General features: G+C 39.3%; 1 protein-coding gene across 5 annotated transcripts; it reads right to left on the reverse strand.

Annotated features, from left to right (window-relative positions):
- Nucleotides 1–1379: 1379 nt before the first annotated feature.
- sepsecs (Sep (O-phosphoserine) tRNA:Sec (selenocysteine) tRNA synthase) lies at nt 1380–16785 on the reverse strand. Of its 5 annotated transcripts, none has more exons than XM_008435826.3 (13): nt 12575–12950; nt 12105–12228; nt 10981–11096; nt 10759–10913; nt 10018–10136; nt 9614–9772; nt 9287–9440; nt 9040–9142; nt 8367–8496; nt 7332–7423; nt 3588–3681; nt 3370–3460; nt 1380–1767 (listed from the first exon to the last, which is right to left on the reverse strand). In XM_008435826.3, the coding sequence occupies exons 3-13, from the start codon at nt 11092–11094 to the stop codon at nt 1521–1523; spliced, it is 1458 nt and encodes a 485-aa protein (XP_008434048.1). In that variant the 5' UTR covers nt 11095–11096; nt 12105–12228; nt 12575–12950; the 3' UTR covers nt 1380–1520. The 5 variants fall into 5 exon arrangements, with proteins under 5 accessions (XP_008434048.1, XP_008434049.1, XP_081455123.1 ...); XM_008435827.3 differs by having other exon boundaries at nt 10981–11099; XM_081598997.1 differs by lacking the exons at nt 12105–12228; nt 12575–12950 and adding an exon at nt 16657–16785.
- Nucleotides 16786–19334: the final 2549 nt, after the last annotated feature.

Genomic DNA, 19334 nt, shown 5'->3' on the forward strand with positions numbered 1-19334 from the left:
TGAACTTTATATCAATATGCTTGGATACAGCACTCTGAGCAACCAGTTTCTGAGCTTTTGCGTCATTAACCGTCTTCTGGTCAGCAGATTTCCCCACGGCTGTGTAGGAGATAACCTGTGAAACTATAATCAAAAGAATTTGAAGAAATAAAGGTTGGAAATATGTCATGCTATGTGTAACAAATCAGAAATGAATGAAAAATCGTTTTCATATTTACATTGTCTTAAATGCACAGGTATATATAGATATATCTGGGATACTCCTTGCAAGAAAATGTCAGAGTGATGGACAGTTTTGCAAAATAACAGATTATTGAGCAATAGCTTTTTTTATTTATTTATTAGTTTAATAAACCTCCATAGACGGTGCAGTGAATCATCAGTGAACTCCTGGCAGGTTCTAAAAGTAAACACTGAGGAGCAATTTGTCATGTCCAGAGGATGCTTGGAGCTCTGATTGTAAGGTGCAGCCAAAGGAGGAGCTCTTTCCCCATGCTTCACCTTTTTCAGGAAATCAAAGAAGCGCCATATTTGTAGTACATCTCAAATTGATTACTTACATGCTCTAGCAAGCTCTGCTGCAGTGCTTACGATATCAGCAACAGAGGCAAAGCACTTTTTTTTCTTCCTTCATGCCGAAGAGCAGCACCACTGAGCACATTAAAAAACATTTTTTCCCTCCACCCCTCAACTTTTCCAACCCCTCCAGCTCCTCTTCGGGCTGCTGCATTGTACCAGCCTGCCGTCACTGTGCAGTGTTTTTCCACTATATTTTGTTAATGTTTCAGTACAGCTGGGAAGTGTGGAAATGTGCTGATACAACACCAAAACCATCCCAGAGTCCAGCCCACTTTCACAGGCTGCTGAGTGGGGGTTGTTCTGCAGCTGCCTTTGCTTGCACACGTATTTCGGAGCGCGCAGGTGGGAAAACATCTGGGAGCTAAAATTACACGTGAAGTCGAGGCTGGTTTTAACGTCTTCCTTCTTCTGCTTTGAAGCAAAGATCTCCTGCGGTCGGCCTTTGTGAGCTGCATGGAGATGAAGCCCAGATGCGGAAAACACGTTGCAGAAATGAAATCGGAGAGGAAAACTCTCTTGAGGTCCTGAAGACGTCTTGATCTCTTTAGATGTGAAGTGAAGGTTTCCCCTCTGTAAACACAGGGCTGATCTATGACCGGGCCCCTATCATTGATTATCTGTAACTGAGGCTAAAAATAGAGCGAGCTAATCCACTGAACAGGCTTCAGATGGAGTTAACAGCTCAGCAGCATTCAGATCACGTTACAGCTCGCTGCAGAAGACACCGCACAACACACCACATCGCAAATCTATATCTATTTTTTTTTTTTTTACATTCGACACAGGGACCGACTCAGACGTCACAGTGCAAACAGCTTTAATTAAAAATAAAATCTGTAGAAATGATCAATCTTCTGTTTAACAAACATTCAAGATTGTACCAGTCTCTTAAAGTATCAAACTAGATTAAGAGGTAGGGAGCTTAAACTTCCTCTGCTCAGTCATTCTTCATCCGGCGCCTCCTGATCGGCCTGAGGTTCTGCAGAGCAGCTGCCCGCCGTTTTCCCATGTTTCTTCAGAGCTTTCAGGCATTTGTCGAGTCTCTTCATGCACAGCGTCACGTCGTCTCGGGTGATGCCCACGGCCGAGGCGGCGTTGAGGTACGGGCAGGGGTACGACTCGGAGTGCGACATGAATCCACGAAAGGTGTGACCGCTTATCGTCTGCTCCTTACCCAGCGGTATCACCCTGGAAACGAGGACGGAAGAGCGAGTAAATGATCAAATCTTCTGCAAAAAAGTGTGGAGCCCCCTAGAGGTCATGGGGGAAATTATCTACTTTTGCGTTACTTTGCTAAATTATCGTGTTCCCTTGCGATAAATGAGAAAATACAACCTGGTCTACTTTATATAAAGCTATTAAAGCCTATTAAATCTAAATAATTTTACATTTACCCATAAAATTCTTTTTGTTGAACTGCACATAACTTATTTTGAATTAATTGTTCAAAGCTTCGAAATGACTCATTTTTTACATAATTTTTTTCAGCACAAGTGTGCGCACTTTATGTCCACTACACAAATAGCCATATGAGCGAAGCTAATGCTTCCTTGTGAGTTATGATTCGAGGCCATTAGTGGTTTAATTTGGGTTTTATTTGAAATGGTGTACCAAACTTTTAATTATTGCTATAGTGCAAAGGCTACTTTTAAGCCCTTTGTCTCACCTTCTAAACCAAACTCTGCCCCGGTGTAATGATACGCTTGCACCTCCGTCAGCACCACCTAGGCTCACTTTAATGTTAAATCAATTAGGAACCAGCTCCTAACAACGGTATGAGAAACCATTATGGCGGAGAAATGCACTGTAATGAAAGGGTCGATGTGTGTTAATTGGTTTTTTGGAGATGATTTGTAAGGAACAAAGAAGCTTCCCCTGAAAGTATTGATTTGGAGAATCAACTTCAGTCATTTCTGTGACTGTAAAATGTTATTCAAGGTGAGACAAGGGAACGAAAGGCCTCCTTGTCTCACCTTGGAAAGGGCCATCTGACATTGTTCCCCAATGTCAGAGACAATGGCAATGTCTGACAGCTCTGACATTGGAAAACATTCCCAAGAACTGTTTGTGTCGATGCTTTCTTTCCCGGACGTCTTTTCCACTTTAAGCAGAAACAGTCCATTAAATTAGGCGCTGGCTCTGATAGAGCGGACTGTCTAATCATCTAAAGTAGTTCCAGCTCATCCATTTACCCCGATCAGTGGCGTCTACGGGCCTGTGTCCTCATTCGTTCGGCTCATCCTAAATTTGTTTTAAAGTTCAGACTTCTGTGTTAAAAAGCTCCACATCCTCTTTACTTTTCACTCCCCCGTTTTCTCCCAGTTTGCCACCGTATAGATTTAAGCATGAATGTATTTTGGGGACTTTTAATTTGTAGACTAACTAAGGGAATAATTTTTGTGGGACTTAAGAGGTTTTTTTAAATTTTTTATAAACCACTCTGTGGATATGTTCAAAATGTGGGATAATATTGGTTTTCATGATGTAGTTTTCTCACTAATGTTCAACAAACCTCAGAGGCCTTCACAGAAGAGCTGCATTCATATCTAGATTAAGTTACACGTCGACTACTTACTAATTAGGCAAATCTGAACGCAAAAGGTCGCAGTGGATTTCATTTAGGAGTATCAGAGGAAAGAGGATCTGAATACAAAAACCTCTTTCAGATTAAATACCCTGTATTACATCAAAGTTTGTGGTTGTACTGCCAAAAAAAAAAAACAACAATCAAAAAAAGTGAACCAAATGGACAAAGGGGTGAGAATGTTTACGCGCAACCAGTTTTCATACCTCGCTCCTGACACCTGTCGGGTGAACAGCATGGAGCCGAGTTGAGTCACCGCCTGGTTGCTGGAGGCCTGGAGACCGTCTAGAGACATGGCTGAAAGAGGGGAGAGAGGAACCACACCCAGCACACACACGCACAAAGGGTGAACCGGAAAGGCTAGAAACATAAATTCTGCAGAAACGGACGACATGCTGGTTTGAGATCAGCACTTTGAACTTACCCAGCGATATGGGATTATGTGGGGTGTGAAGCAACCTCTCGCCGTGTGCAGAAGCAAGACTCTTCAGCTCCTCAGCCAGGAAGGAATAAATCTCCTGCGGGCAGAAACATACAGACCATCAGGAAGCTATAAATATAGGAACAACCACGGCTTTATTTAAACAGCAGCAGCCTTTGGAGTTTTGTTTTCGTTTTCGATAATTCAGCAAATTTAGTAGCAACGGGCTAAATACGTGTCCGAAATAAGTCTGTGTGTTTTTTCCCCCCCGTTTCGGTTTCACTGAAGCCAGAGCGTCCACCGCCCGTCTCCTCCTGGCTGGGATGTTTTGTTTGCATCACACTTCCACCTCCGGGATCAATTAGAGGAGCAGGACAGGAAGAAAGCACGCCACTACACCGAGCACGTTTAAAAGATGCTGACAGAGTGTTTAGCACGGAGCGTGAAGCTGCTCCTGAAGGACCGAATCAGGTCGAATGGGTTCAGGACACAGACGTTACGAGAACCAAAACCGCACAACAACGAGGCGCAGTTTCCTTTTTCCCTCCTTCTGTTAGCATCGGAGTCCCTGCTGAAGCTCTAAAAGGGCGGGTTGTCTGCAACCGCAGGCGTGTGTCTGCTAAATCGGAGGGTTTTCTCCTTCAAGAGTCAAACACAAACAGTTCTTCAACCGCATCAAGGGTCCCCATGTGCCCCTTGTTCTTCAGGGACAAAGAGCAACTTTATTTTCCCAGGGCAGAGGAGGAGGGACGCAGCTGGCTCCGGCCGCCCAGACAATCTTCTCAGTGTTTGGGTCGAAAAGTTCCTCCGTGAAAACAACACGCCGGCCTCTTGGCCGTGCTGCCGGACGTTTGCCAAATCGGTGCTACATGCGGCTTTAAGTGAACCTCAAAAGATTGAACGTCTGAATTATTTAAAGCTCGTCTCTCCCTCTGGAGAGATGCGAGGAACTCTCCGGGATCTGCAGACACGACGGAAAAACCTATTTTGGACATTAATTATGCATTATGGTGGAGCGGGACAAATCGATGGGCCTTAATGCTGCCGGGTCATACGACGGGCCAGATGAGATTCGATTTTAAGGCTTTATGTTTCAGGACGTAATTAAAAAAGATCAAATGGTCTGTACTGCATCTCGCAATTGAGCAAATAAAACGTCAGATGAACATCAAATAACTTATAATTTTATAATATATTTAGTGAAACCTGACCTTAAAAAAAAAAAAGAGGGCAAAAAACAAAAGCCGTTTTAACTAAAAATGCACCCAATGGGAAATATTGAGATGACTTAGACTTGAATTTTATCAAATTGTACACTTTTAGTGCACAGCTTTTTAGAGTACAAATTGTGAAATCCTCTCAAGTTCAGTCACAACATTGCGCCCCACTAATATCCATTTACAAATTGTTCCATAAATGTGCACATATTTACCATTTCTTTCTTAACAAAGGTTTTAGATGTAGTTTTACAACATGGTTTCTCACTTTTATTAAAAATCCTCCAAATCAAAGAGAGCCATGAAGGCACAAGAGTGGAAAAGCATCCAAAGCCTTGAGCATAAATGTCAATTTAGGTGAAAATAATAAAGCAGACTTAAATCTATAAACAAGCAGGAATAACAGCCACAAATGTGCCTCAAATGTAACCTTTAACCCATCAGAAGCCATGATGTCATCATCAGCTCAGATTTCCCTTTCCGTTTAAAGAGTTAATAATCATTATATGTAAACTTCTGGTATTGGAGTCATTAGCAAAAAAATCTGTGACATGTTATTTTTCTCATTATTGTGACATTTAGTACGGTAAATAAAAAATTTTGGTAATTCCGACAACCCAAAAACACATTTGGTCTAATTTAGCTTCAGACAGTGAAAAATAAAACGTCTATTCATTTGCTGTACGTACATTTCTGGTTTCAACCGTCTGTATTATTTTATTATTTAGAGAAAATCCACAATATATTCAAGCAACTTATTGTTTGCAACTGACTTTGTATGATATATGCTTATTCCACCAAAACAAAGAGACTTTAAATAATTCATTTAAAAAAAAGTAAGGAGTTTCCCATAAGGAGTTTATGGAAACCTTTGATAAATACTGTACTTAAGAAGGTTGTCTCTGACACTTGCTTAGATTTTGTTAACTAAATTATTCTCATTTCTAATGCAGTGTGATTCATCTGAGGTAAAAATAAAATAAAGTCGGATGAGGATTTTTAATCGTGGTAGGATACATGATCTCATGCAAGTCACGTTTTTTTTTTTTTTTACCATAATAGTATATTTCTACTACGAACCGAGGTGTCATACAACTAAATCACTGACTAAATCACTGACAGTCTCCTGTGTGATTTTCTTTTTTTTTTTTTGGCTTTGAAGACATCATATAGTCTGCAATTTGTTTCAAAGAATATTCCTTCAGAACGACGTCAAAATTACCATTTTAAGCGGATCCGTTTTTGTTGTTGTATTACGCGAGCTTGAAGGGAGGCAGATTTTGTTCAGCACATTTACAGCAGTGTGGAGGAGTGGGAATGCTGCAGTGCCTACGGTCTGAAGAGGGGGAATGCTGCATTGTGAGTAACTCAAAAAGTTCTGAATCAATTTTATCTCTCTCCAGCACAGCCCTCCTTCTACAAAGCAAAGTGCTTGCTCAAGACCAGAGTCCCCGCTTTCAGTCGGAGTGACGGCCAAAGCCGCACGCAGCATTACAGCTAGAACGGGGCTCACCTTCTACAGGCTGAAGCAGCCATTTTAGGTAAAAGGCAACAATACAACATCAGAAACTAATTCATTTACTGTACATCTGCAGAAGTATTCACACAACCCTTGAACCTTTTCGTATTTTGTCATCTTTCAGCTGCAAACCTCAATGTATTTTAATTATGTGATAAAGTAATCAAAGAATTTCTAAATCTTTTACAAGGATTGTGTTTAAAAAATTCTGAAAAGTGTGGCATGCATTTGTACTTAGCCCCACCAAGTCAACACTATCCTGCAAAGCTTAGATGAATTCTCTATTCCAGCACACCTGAATCAAATGAATGACTCATTATTAGGTCTCTGTAGAGCTAACTAACATACTAATGAGGGATTTCAGTCATTTAATTCAGGTGTGTTGGAACAGGGATGCATCCAAAAGTTAAAAGGATAGCAGATCTCAAGGACTGGACTTGAGAATCCCTGATCGAAGCTCTTCTATTGTAGCTCTGGCCGTATGCTCCAACTGGTTTGGATCCAGGTTTGCTCTGTTTTTATCTCCATTTATCATCAACTTTGACCAGGTTCACTTTTTCCTCCTGCAGTGTTTGGTCTTGAACACAAATAGTGTTTTGTCAGTACACTAAAAACCACCGTAACCATTGGAAACTAAGCTTCAGGACAAGGGGTGAAATGGGATATAGGATGTTTGTTCACCAATTTTCTTTAAGAAAACTCTGAGACCTACACACTGGATTTAGACTGAGATTACATTACACACAATTACTATTTAAAAGGTTCATTCCTTCTCAGAAAAGTTGGTTGCACATGTCCCACTTTTCAGATTTTTACCTTCAGAAGGAAATTTTGCCTTGGTCTGTCACATACAATTTAAATAAAACTAATTTTTGTGGTTTCAACATGGTAAACAGTGAAAAAAAACAAAAACATTGCACTGTTGATGAAAATACTAAGAAGAAGTCCCACCTCGACACAAGAAGAAGCCAAGCTATTTTCAGCTTTAGAAAGGGTAGCGTCTGTTCTCACCTTTCTCTCCGTTAGGTACCTCTTATAGCCGCTGGCTCCCAGAGTGAGAAGGGTAATGAGGACATCGAGGGAAGGTGAAGCCGATGCTCTACCTGGACGTAGGAACACCAGAGGAGATTTGAGGGCAGTTAAAAACAAACTAGGAAACAAACAAAATCTTCCCATAATCAGTTCCGATTCATGACTGGCATGTCAAATACTTAAAAGGAAATAAGCTTTATTTCATGCCTTGTTAATTAAACATTTTAGTTGTCCGATGTATAAACAAAAAGCATAGTGTTCAAAGATGTCGAATTAAAAAGTGTAAACAAGTGATTTCCTTCATAACCGTGTAACGGATCAATACTGATCAAGTGGTTATAAAATAATTGGTATCGGTCTCCGACTGAACTCAAGTACTGATATTTTTTTTATCAAATACTGATTTTGCCACCCTTCCCATTCTGTAATATCAACAAGTCCTACAAAAACTAAGTAAAGATGTTAGCATTAGCCTGGCAATTCAGCAAATTGCTCGGCCTGAAAAGGACATTTTTTTGAGCAACAGCTAAATGTGCCATGTTATACATATCATTAGTAACAGAAGACATAAATATGGATGTTCCGCTGACCAGATGTTAGAGTATTACAGATCTGCCCTGGTGTATAGAGGACAAAATTAGGTAAACAAAGAAATATGTAAAAAAAAACAACAAAAAAAACATGGATCTTGTTAGGGAGTCAACTGACAGAGGTAAACGGGATGCAGACACATAAAACTAAACTATCCTCACTACCTCAAATAAAGAAAAAAAGGTTAGCAATAACGGATAAGTTAGAAATCTATATGGAGTAAAATATATATATATTTCATGTGAAAGTCGGCTTTATCAAGAAAACCACCGAGTGCATCTGTAAGCTTCAGTCTTAACATGGAAATGGGAAAGTCTCATCTTTTTAAAGGAAACACTTGTGAAACGAATCCTGTGTTATCAGCTGTTTCTGTAGTCAGAACCAGTCATATTCTGATTCAGATATGACTGGTTTGTTGCTCACCTGGGTACATCTTGCTTATCTCCTGCACAAAAGACTCATCAAAACCTGCGATTATGGCGCCACCTACTGGAACCATGAAGTTCTTGTCCAAGCTCTGAACAAAGGCGTCGATTCTTCCCACACGAGCCCCCTGTTACAAACAAGAGACATTCAGGGCACAAACACAATACATGTTTCTAATTAGTAACGATTGAGTTCAAAGAGTTCCACGGCTGTCAGATGTTTACATAAATACATATTAATTAATCTAAAAAATATTGGGCTTTTAATGATGCATTTGACGTTTTTTTTTTTTTTTTCCAATGTGCAATGATGACACAACAAACACTATGTATAGAAAAAATTCAGGATTACACACGCATATTAAATATATATAACACTTTACATCCTAACTACACACTTTCTGGTGCCACCAACAACTCCTGGCATAACTCTGGCTGAATATTCGACCTCTCTCCGTAGCATGATTTGTAAAATTCATGTGCATCACCGGCTTCTCTGACCTTTTAAGAATAATCCATGAATTCCCAAAAGGGCTGAAGTTTTGCTTTATTAATTTCAAAATCTATTTTGATGTGCATTTGTATCTCCATCAGATTTTCACGCAGTAAAAATTACACTAAAGAAAATGTATTCAACCGCTTTACTCCCATCAAGTCTTAGCTGCTGATACCTGCTGTATAAGATGCATGCATTTGGATGTCTGCACTCCGTACGCGTTGTTGACGATGTGAGGGATGTCATGTTTGGCGCACATAGTGGCCAGTTCTTCAAGCCTGGAAGATGGAACGAGACAAAAAACATAAACAAGCAGCGCTTTCTTTAGTCACACTCTTGGGGAAAAAAAACTGAAAAGCTGGATATGCTTTGTCACGGAGATGCTGCAGAAGTCTGAGAGTACGGCAAAATCTTCCACTAACCTGTCGGGGACCCGGGGAGCGAAGCAAGACGTTGTCGAATGAACGCACAGGATGTTTTCTGCTCCAAGTTCGTCGATCTTGCGTTGAACCGCTTCCAGGTCCGTTCGCAGCTCATCCCCCTCCGTGACGTTCTCCACAACTACGGGCTCAAACCCTGAAAACAAGAACCGCTTGTTATTAGAGAGGAATGCTGTCCCAAAATAGAGGTGGAGCAGAAGCAGGGTTTAAAAAATAGCTTAAATCAAAGATACTCTGTGAAGTAGGAACTTTTCAAAAGGACTCTTTCGTTAAAAGGAGGTCAGGTTGCCGTGGATTTTGAACGCCGACCTGCTGTGATCATGGACTTGAAACATGACTTCTGGTCAATGCGAGGCCAGATGATGTAGCGGGCCTTGGGTCTGCGGTGACGGAGGGTCAGGAAGCACAGAGTCAGGCTCATTCCTGTTGCCATGGGAACAACAAAGCAGCTTGCCACACTGCGAACACCTGGAGTAGAGAGTAAGATTGACCTTTCACACCGAAGACATTTTTAGACTTTGCTGCATACTGGAGTTTTTTTCTCATCATCAGGCAAAAGTGTTTATGTTATAACCATTGTAATTTAATTTTAATGTTAGAAAAAAACACTACACATTTTTAATTGAACTTTTTATTTTGAAATGCTGTTTTTATGTTGTTAAATGTTTTATCTCACAGGTTGACATTTTTCAGTGAACCTGCAGAATTCTCACCCGAAATCTTCAAGATGTCCAGAACAACAGAGTTTGTGAGCTTGTTGAGCAGACTGGATCCTGCGGCTTTGGGCTGAACGGCAGCGATGTCACCCGACCGACCGATGCCGTGGATCAGCCTAAACGAAAACAGCAGTGGTGGATCAGTTAAGTTCACTGAGATTTATCCTGCTGCAGAGGTGCTGCTCTGTTCCGGAGTCAGATTTGGAGAGAAAGTGGCATTTATTGATGGAAAAGAAAAAAAAGTTAAACTTCCAACAAGAAATTTCACACATAGTGAGAAATTAGGGAAAAGGGAAACTTTTCGCACCAACACAGAGATTCACGCAAAATGTTGTGCAAAGTACACACTTAAATCAAATCTAAACTTTGAAAATGTCAAAGCAATATATATATATATATATATAAAAGTCAAGAGGCATCAGGTCTAAAGAATAGTAAGATCTGGGTATTTATTTTGAAATATTTTCTGTCAGGGATCAGAAAAACTTCAAATTAACTTCAAAATGCACATCTGGTAACCCAGGGAGGACTGGTTTGAGACAGCTGGGTCTTTACACTCCTCACCTTTTTAAATTAACCTTCAGCAAGGACATAGAATGAGCCGAGAACAGCAGGATTTTTCATCACTGCGATTATCAAAATAACGACCAATGAGCAAGAAAAACTGTACTCAAAGACCATCTTCACCTCACACCTCCCCAATATGAGCGCTTGGTCAGTTATGAAAGCGATCTGAACCTGTAATGTCTCCTCGCCACCAGGCTGGACGCCACGCGGCCCTCCCTCTCTCCGACACCGCAGTTGCCGAGGAAGTTGTTGCTGTCCATCACGGCCAGCTCGTTTAGGAACAGCTCCACAGTGCTTTCGCTCCATCCCTCCTCCGGACACTTACCCTGTGGAAGCACAATGTGAGAAGAAGGTACAGCTGCAGCAAAGCAAAGCAAATGTTTCTAACCCAACCTGGTCCAGTAAATGTCTGATGAGCTGTTCGTGGCCACGGCGAGCCTGAGAGCCCTGGCGGATGTAGGACGACGAGACGGTTTTCTCGCAGAGGGTGATGTTTTCGCTGTTCATCCCTGCTGAACACATGACCTGACATCAGCCTCACCATTTTATATCTTGGTTTTCTTTTGTATTTTGCATGACGCACAAAACTGATGTTTTGTCTAATAAAACTTTACCTACATACATCACTGATCTGCGTCTTTACCTCTACATTCACTTGCCCAGACAGTGCAGGTTTTGGTTTAACCACAAAGCTGAAAAAATACTTTTATCCCAACAAAACACCACCAAAAACCTGACACCTGTGATGAAGACGGACGCATGGCGTCGAAACAGGCCAGGTATGGCTGACGATAAAGTAACTGAGTGTCTAATAGCAAAAACGCTTGTTTTCAGAATCAGCAAGTTTGATTTGCTCTAATAATTACTTTCTTGCAACAAACAGTCACGATTAATCAATGAAGTTCTGGGAGAGTTCAAATCAAACATTGAGCCGCTTCATGTTTACGAATGTGGCGGCTGCCAACGGCTTTCTCTACAGTATAAAAAGCAATGAGCTGTGGTGACCTGAAATTCTAGAATCATAATGTAATGTTTTTCTATAAAAGGACTATAAAAAAAATACAATGTACCACTTAAGTGGCTCTACTGAAATTCCTTCCTTGGAGCTAATCTATCCATCATCATTATAGTCTTCATGATGCAGGACAAGTAAGGGCCCGTCTGTCTCACAATTTGAAGAGATTTGTGTATCATGTTTTAGTAGAGCTTTTTTTATTACAAATTGTGACACTGACTCTTTTGTAGTTCAAGATGAATAACGCATGACCAAAAATAACTAAACAGTTTTAAAAAAGCATTAATATGCACCAACTGGTTGCAATTTTTTGGTCGATCGTTGATTACCGATCTCTAAAAACCCTGATCTCCCGATTCCGATTCTGGCCAACGGCAAATTTATTTTTTTTCGCCGCAACAATGTGGTGACTGCAAGCTTGCAGACATGACCTAGTGGATGGGTCTGTCAGTCAAACCTCTCTCATGGGAGAGCAGAAGAGGACAGTGGTTCATTTTCAGACCTTTGCTGAGGTAGATAACATCTGCTTCACATGCAAGAATCGGCCGATCATCAATCTCCCAAAATTAAGGAAATCGACAATAAGTCGGCGCACCACTGGTCTTAATGGTGCATCAATGGTACTCCTAAGAGAAACAAAAACCAAACAAAAAAAAACAGGATAATCCTTAAAGAAAACTGCTCGAGGCAGCAAAATGAACCAGCACATAGCAAACAATGTTATCTAAATCCAACTGAGAATCTGAATAAAGAGATGGAATACTGGTGTTCACAGGCATATCCTGCTGCTTTTAAACTACACACTGCAAATAACCTGAAAACAACGCACACCACACTCTTCAGGTTTTGCAGAAAAATGATTGAAAATCGTTCATTTTACTTCCACATCTCTGCTACTCTATCACACAGCATTTCAAGTTAACAATACGCGCAGCTTTCCCGTACGTATCCCAAAGGTATTGAGCAACTTACCCGCAGTTGTGCATGCAGACCAAGCGTCTACCTTAACACAGGTACCTGACGTCTGGTCACAGCGTGGCAGACGGCTGCCTCATGCTTCGGTCAGCAGCAGGGCTGACACCCGGTGTTTGCTAAGCTAATGTTTACCCCCGTGAATCGTCACTTTGGTCACACTCTAAAAATGGCGCTCGCCTTATCGCTTCTTCCTCCTGAAAACCCTCTTGAGTTTCTGACTGTGAAACAAACCTCCTCACAATCTGAGGCGGCAGAGGAACATGCGCAACTTGCACCGCGGTGGACAAAGGTTGAAGTCAGAAAGCAGAGCGCTGAGCTACGGCAGGCCGTCACGTGACTTCAGCGCGCAGATCACGTGATCGCTGTTTGCCTGTCAGAGAAGCAAAGTGAACCGCAAGTTTTAAATGCGACTTTAAAAATGCGTATTTTCTACAAACTGTCATCGTAACATTTTTACTTTTAAAAATAAATATGTATTTTTTTTAGAAATAGATTTGTATTTTGACCCATTATTTACAATGAAAACGTCGCATTTTAAACAAACAACAACAAAAAACTACATTCACAGAACAGTGATGGGACAGTTTGCATGTCAGTCATGGTAAAAACGATCTAAATCCTATGATGAAACAACAGAAACACGAATTTATTAGTCTGAAGGCCTAGTCAGCATTTAAAATTTGAAATCTGGTTACTGACCAGGATATTTCAGCATTACTGTCAGGCTGCCTTATATCACTTTAGAATAATTTGGTCGTACAAGGGACTCAGTGGACTCACTGGCTGCAGGATGCCCAAGTTCTGTGGCTGAAAAACAAGCCCAAATCATCACCCTTTCACCAGTGTTTCAACACTGATTTAGTCCCTTAAATAAAGACTAAACTTGTTTAGAGTTGACTTCAATTAATAGTAACGGGAGCATCATAAATTGTAGTCAGTTATTGAACTTTTCACCACTTTGTTTTATTTTGTCGTTGTTGCTTGTCCATCGTTTTATTATTTTTTTCTCATTGTGTAAAGCACTTCAAATTGCCCTGTTACTAAAATGTCATATACAAATCAACTTGGTTTCTCATTGTACTGGAAAATATGGCCAAACTGATCTAATTTGCAAAAAAAGTGTAAGATTCCTTGTTGCTCATTCAGATGCAACTTTTGCAAAAGTTGTGTAGTCAGGTTAGATTTAGAGCAAAGAAGATTCTCTTGGCATATAAACATGCCATCTCTGGGTATTTCAGTATTCTCTTTCTGTTTCACACATCCAGTAAAAAAAAAAAAAAAGAAAATATTTTTTCAGTTTGATATATTAATATGACATTATTCTTTTAGTCCATCATTTTAGTTTCTTAACAACACTTAAAATTGTCATATAACAGGTCACGACACATGGACGTTCATATTCATCTTTTAATGTCAATTTCAAACCAGCCATTCATAATCATCATTTAGCCTGGAAAATTGAAAATAGGACTTTTTAAATCCCTACTTATTGTACAAATATATTCTAAGCAAAACATTTTTTTTTACTGGTAAGTAAAAGTATTGTTAAGTAAAAGTAACCATCTGTACCTTCAAAAACAGGCACTTACAAGCCTAAAATAGCCAAGAACATCAGCACAGTTTGCTTATTTTAATGCGACAGTAGGATTTTACTGTTGTGGTTGGTTAAACACTAAGTTATGTTGAGTAATTTGTTTAATGATTTGATTATTTTCTCCACTGAATAGTCTATTGTCTTATTCACAAAAGTCTGAAATCAATCCTACGTGTAAAGTCGACCACAAATACACAAATCTTTCAAATATACTTCAACATTTCTGTCTGATGAGGAGGCCAGAAAAGTTTCACATGTACATTTTTTTAAAAACACATTAAAAAAACATTAAAAGTGCACAGCAATTTAACCCCTACTTACTCCTCCAACAAAAAACCAACAACAAGAACTGTATACAAGAATAACATGTAAATCAACGCAAAATACAATGCAACACAAAATGCTTGGAATCTATTAGGGTCACATACCCTGATCGATTCAAAAGCCCGAAGAAAAATACTTTAACAGAGATTTAAATATGAAATAACTCATAGCTGATAGTTGATAGCATCAACTTGATAACTTTGAATCAATTCCGTTTACCAAGCATGCATGTGGTGACTGTGGAAAGGAAAACTCCCTTTCAAAAAGAAGAAAACTCCAGCAGAACCTGTTTCGAAGTGGAAGATTGGCAAGACAAAGCAGACACACAAAGACACAAGCGATGACCCAGGAGTATTCTGTTTAAAAACAATCTGAAGCATAAATGGCAGCAGTACTTTCCTTTTGGGGTCTTCGTCTATTAGGAAGACATGTAATATGAGCTTTGATTCATTAGTAAAATCCACTGAAACAAAGGGCTCAACATACTGTATATCAGGTAACCTTTTGCACATGCTAGCCCTATTTTATCATCTTGACATTTTAATTGGGTCTAAATTTCATATTTTTGCCTAAACACAAGAAAAAAATATTATTTTATAGCTTTCGGTTTCAGTGTGACACTCCAAGGTTAAAACTCTCTGGAACTAGAAAAAATAAATAAATAAAAGAACATATAATACAAAATAATAACAACAACAACAAAAAACAATTTTTAATTATTTACATATAACTATTAAATGGGGGGAAAAGAAATTGTGTCAAGATAAGATATTTTTTATATAAAAATACTGGAACAAAAGTCTTCCTTTTGGTATTCAGAAATTATTTAAATTAAGAGAGAATAAATGTAATTTGCGAGGTTTGTTTATATTTCATTGTGCCAAAGACAAGAGCCAGGTAAAATCAAGATGTGTTTCAGTTAATGGTGTGAAACCGTGGAATGAATCGAATGATGATTTTAAGTTATGTCCTGTCTTGGTGAGCTTCAAAAGAGCTCTAAAATGTAAAATGATAACATCTTACGCTGTAAAGTAGCTTTATATATGCATTGTGAAGATATTTTGGCAGGTTGTTGTATAAAATAGGGTAGGCAAGAATAAGCTTGGCTTCAGCCTGTTCCTTTTTTGATAAATTATGGGTTTGTTTATTGTTGTTTTGTTTGTGTCATGTGTTTAATGTGGGTAATTTACAAAAATAAAGTATTGATTGATTGATAAGATTTTAGGTTAAGATAAAGTTAAAAAAAAACATTGTTACCTCTTATTAACTTGTACTGGCAGATAAAAGCAAATGACTTTATTCTGTGATATGTTGACATTACACTTATACACAAAAAGATAGATAGATAGATAGATAGATAGATAGATAGATAGATAGATAGATAGATAGATAGATAGATAGATAGATAGATAGATAGATAGATAGATAGATAGATAGATAGATAGATAGATAGATAGATAGATAGATAGATAGATAGTGTGCTTACCTTTTTTGTCTAAACAAGTTAGGAATATTGCAATTTCTGCAGGGACACTCCTATGGCTTAATGTAACAAACTAATTCTCATTGAATAATTCAAATGTGGTTGCAATTTGCGATCAAATTAAACTGAAACAAAATCCATTCAGGTTCTCATGACACAGTTTGTATTACACGGTGGAGTAAACCGACAGAGCTGGTTCTGCCTGCACCTTTCAGCCAGAAAATCCTCCAGGGTTTGGCTGCAAAGGGGAGAGAAAGATGGCAAGTTGTTGGCATAGCAGGCCTCAGAGTTCAACAGCTATGCCAACATCTTGCCTTCCTTCGGGACCCACGTTAAAGAGGAAGATCCGGACTCATCTTCATCCAGATTGGGGGGACGGGGAGAAGGGGGGGGGGGTTCAAACTGAGCGACATTTTAGAGCGACGTGAAAACAAAAAAAGGTGGAGAGCCAGGAACAACGAGATCCACGTCAAATCTGAAGCTTGGCGAGACAAGGTTTACTCCATCTTCATGATTTTACGCGCGCCCTGAAGTATAATCCAAATGTCTTATTTGTAATGCGGATTATTTTAAGTGGAATTTTTTTAAAAAAAAGAGAGAAAACAACAGCAAAATACACTCCCAATTTGCGCAAAAAAGAAAAGCAAAAAAAAGTTCTGAAATGGAAGTTATTCCCACCTGCGCGCATGGATTAGTAATACATCAGCCTGTTGATTCGAGAAAGAACTCCCGCATCAGTTCTCTCCTAATGTCCTAAGTCCTTGTGTGGAAGAGCAAAGCAGGCATGTCCGCCTGTCCTCCGCCTGGCAGGGGGTGTCAGCTGAGCGACTGCGGCACTGACTGCGCGGAGCTGGAAGGAGGTGTGCTTTTAAGCCATGTGGAGGCTTCCGGATAAGGGTGGGGGGGGAAAAAAAAGGGCGCTGTCAAGGAACCCCATTGGTCAAGAAGGACCATTGCATTAGAGCACCGTTGAAAACAAAATACAAGAAAAAAAAGAAAAAAAAAAGAAAAGAAAACATTTCAAACCTGTCAGGAACGAAAAGTTCCCCGGGCATTTCTAACTAATTCCACAGGTACATTGTTCCGTAAACACAAATCCAAAATTCCCCGTTCCCCAGAACTCTAGCAAGCAAAATAACTAATAAAACGCATATAAATAAATGGAAAAAACAAATCAAAAGGGCTGGGCTTGATAGTAAATGACTCAGAATGATTCAAAACCCGGTCTAGACCAGAATTAGGGTGATGGTCATCCAAAACATGATCATCAGATGGTGAGCAAACTGTGACTGTTGGCTTTTTAGACAACCTTGTGGTCTAAAAATTTTAAAAATCTGTAAAATAGTAAAAAAAAAAAAAAAACATTTTCCCTAGAGCAGTTAAACGGAGCAAAGAAGAACTTGTAAATCCAAACAGTGTGAGGTTTATTTCAGAGGCATTGTGCTTTATCGTGTTTAAAGACAAAGACACCCAGATCCAGTTATGCTGCTGCTGCCTGACATCACTCTGATCTGAGGATATTTCTCAGTTTCAGGTGAGCTGAAGCATGCCCACAGCACAATGTGCCCACCAACGTGTTTCACAAAGTGGGAGGTGTTCTTAGTAAAAGCAATGTCTGTACAGCTGAATGTAGCTTCCAGCATGTGTCAGTCCAGCTTGAAAGTCTCTTCAGTGCAGCAGCTTTTCTTGGTTTACAACCTCGCAGTCCGGTCCTGTCGAAGAGTTCTGGTGAGAGCAAATTTTTGATTTGGCTGAATTAAAAAAAAATTTTGTTCAGGATCTTGGTTTAGTCTCTCATATATTCCTCCTCCATTCATGGTTTCTTCTGCGTGATTCCAGTTCCAGCACTCAGAAATCCTGTGATAACTTCATGTATTCCCTCCCTCGACTCCTTGTGAGCAACAATTTGTTTTCTCAAAGACTTTTTAGTTTTTGAGCATTGCAAAATTAAGTCTCATTATTGCACAATGTTGCTTTGTGTTTTGTCTTAATAAAAAAAGTCTTTTTTTTTTTAGAAAACCAGTATTAGAGGTTCTTTGTTGAAAATTAGTCGCCGTGAAAAGACACTTGGGATAATTTGGAAAAATAAAGCAAGACTAATAATTTTTATAATCATCCTATTTTCTTTTTTTCTTGACAGATTTCTGGTATGTTGAAATGTTTGCCTTTTAGTCCCCTTTAAAAATGAGTGAAGCTTTGTGCATTACACATGTAACATTATAAAAACATGGCAACACCCTATCTTTTTTAATTTGATTTGTTTTTGCCTCCAGGAAGGCAGACTGAGCCGCCTTTTAACACTGTCTCAGTCAAGATTGTTGCAGGCTTTTAAAAACAATTTCTTTAAAGTTTGACTTCTCTTTCACTTGCTTAATTCATCTGAAATGTAGTGCAATTTGTCCTTGAATGAAAAGAAACTGTCAAAGTGTATCATTTAGAGCTTTATATCTTTAAAGCTATTATCAGAATCCAAAGATAGCACAGAAGACGTAAAATACAATTTAAACTCCAATTACAAGTCAGCTTTTTTTGTTGTTTTTAGGAAAAAATAACCTTATGCTCAGAATACCTTGGGTTAAACTGCAACTTAAGTCATTGTTCAAGACCTTTTCTACAAACGACAAATGCACTTTATTTTCAACACACCTGTCTTCCAGAGCAAACCCTTAAAGGAAATGACAGAATAATGAGCACTTTTCAAGGTTTGAGTTCTTTAATGTTTAACGGAAGCATTTACAAGCTACAGCAAGACACAGGAACCGTGGTCGGCATCACGTCTCACTCCAATCAAGAGACGCATCGAAGGTTCAGGCTGTTCTTTCTCACAGGTGAGACAAAGCGGTTGGGAAAAAGAAGAAAGAAAGAGCAAGAATACATTAATTACTGGATTAAAATGTCGATTCAAAGTCACAAGTCACAGAACATTCAGCTTCTTTTTTTTTTTTTTTTTTCATTTTACGTGACAGAATTTGAGTTTTAAACACACCATTTGAACCCAGGCGTGCAGCATCCCTAAATGGCAAAGAAATGAACAAAATCTTTAAGTAGAGCCGGTTTTGTTTAACAAAACAGGCGGCAAATTCTCCTTGCAAAAGAGAGATGGATTCCATATCAAGCTTTAGCTTAAGTTTAGCTTTAGGCTGCCAATATGGAACTACATTTCTGACCAAGTGCATGTTCCTGGGTTGCTTTAAAATATTCAGGTCATGCTTGCATCTTAGAATTTCACACGTTATTGGCTAAACGTTCAATTTGTTACTGCAACGTTAAGTATTTCAATATTTCCCTTTACGTTGAATGTGTTTATTTTACAACACAATCCTTACACGCTCAGAGTTCTGTTGTTGGGGATGATC

This window comes from Poecilia reticulata, chromosome 18, assembly GCF_904066995.2.
Source record: "Poecilia reticulata chromosome 18, P_reticulata-male-v2, whole genome shotgun sequence".
NCBI lineage: Eukaryota > Metazoa > Chordata > Actinopteri > Cyprinodontiformes > Poeciliidae > Poecilia > Poecilia reticulata.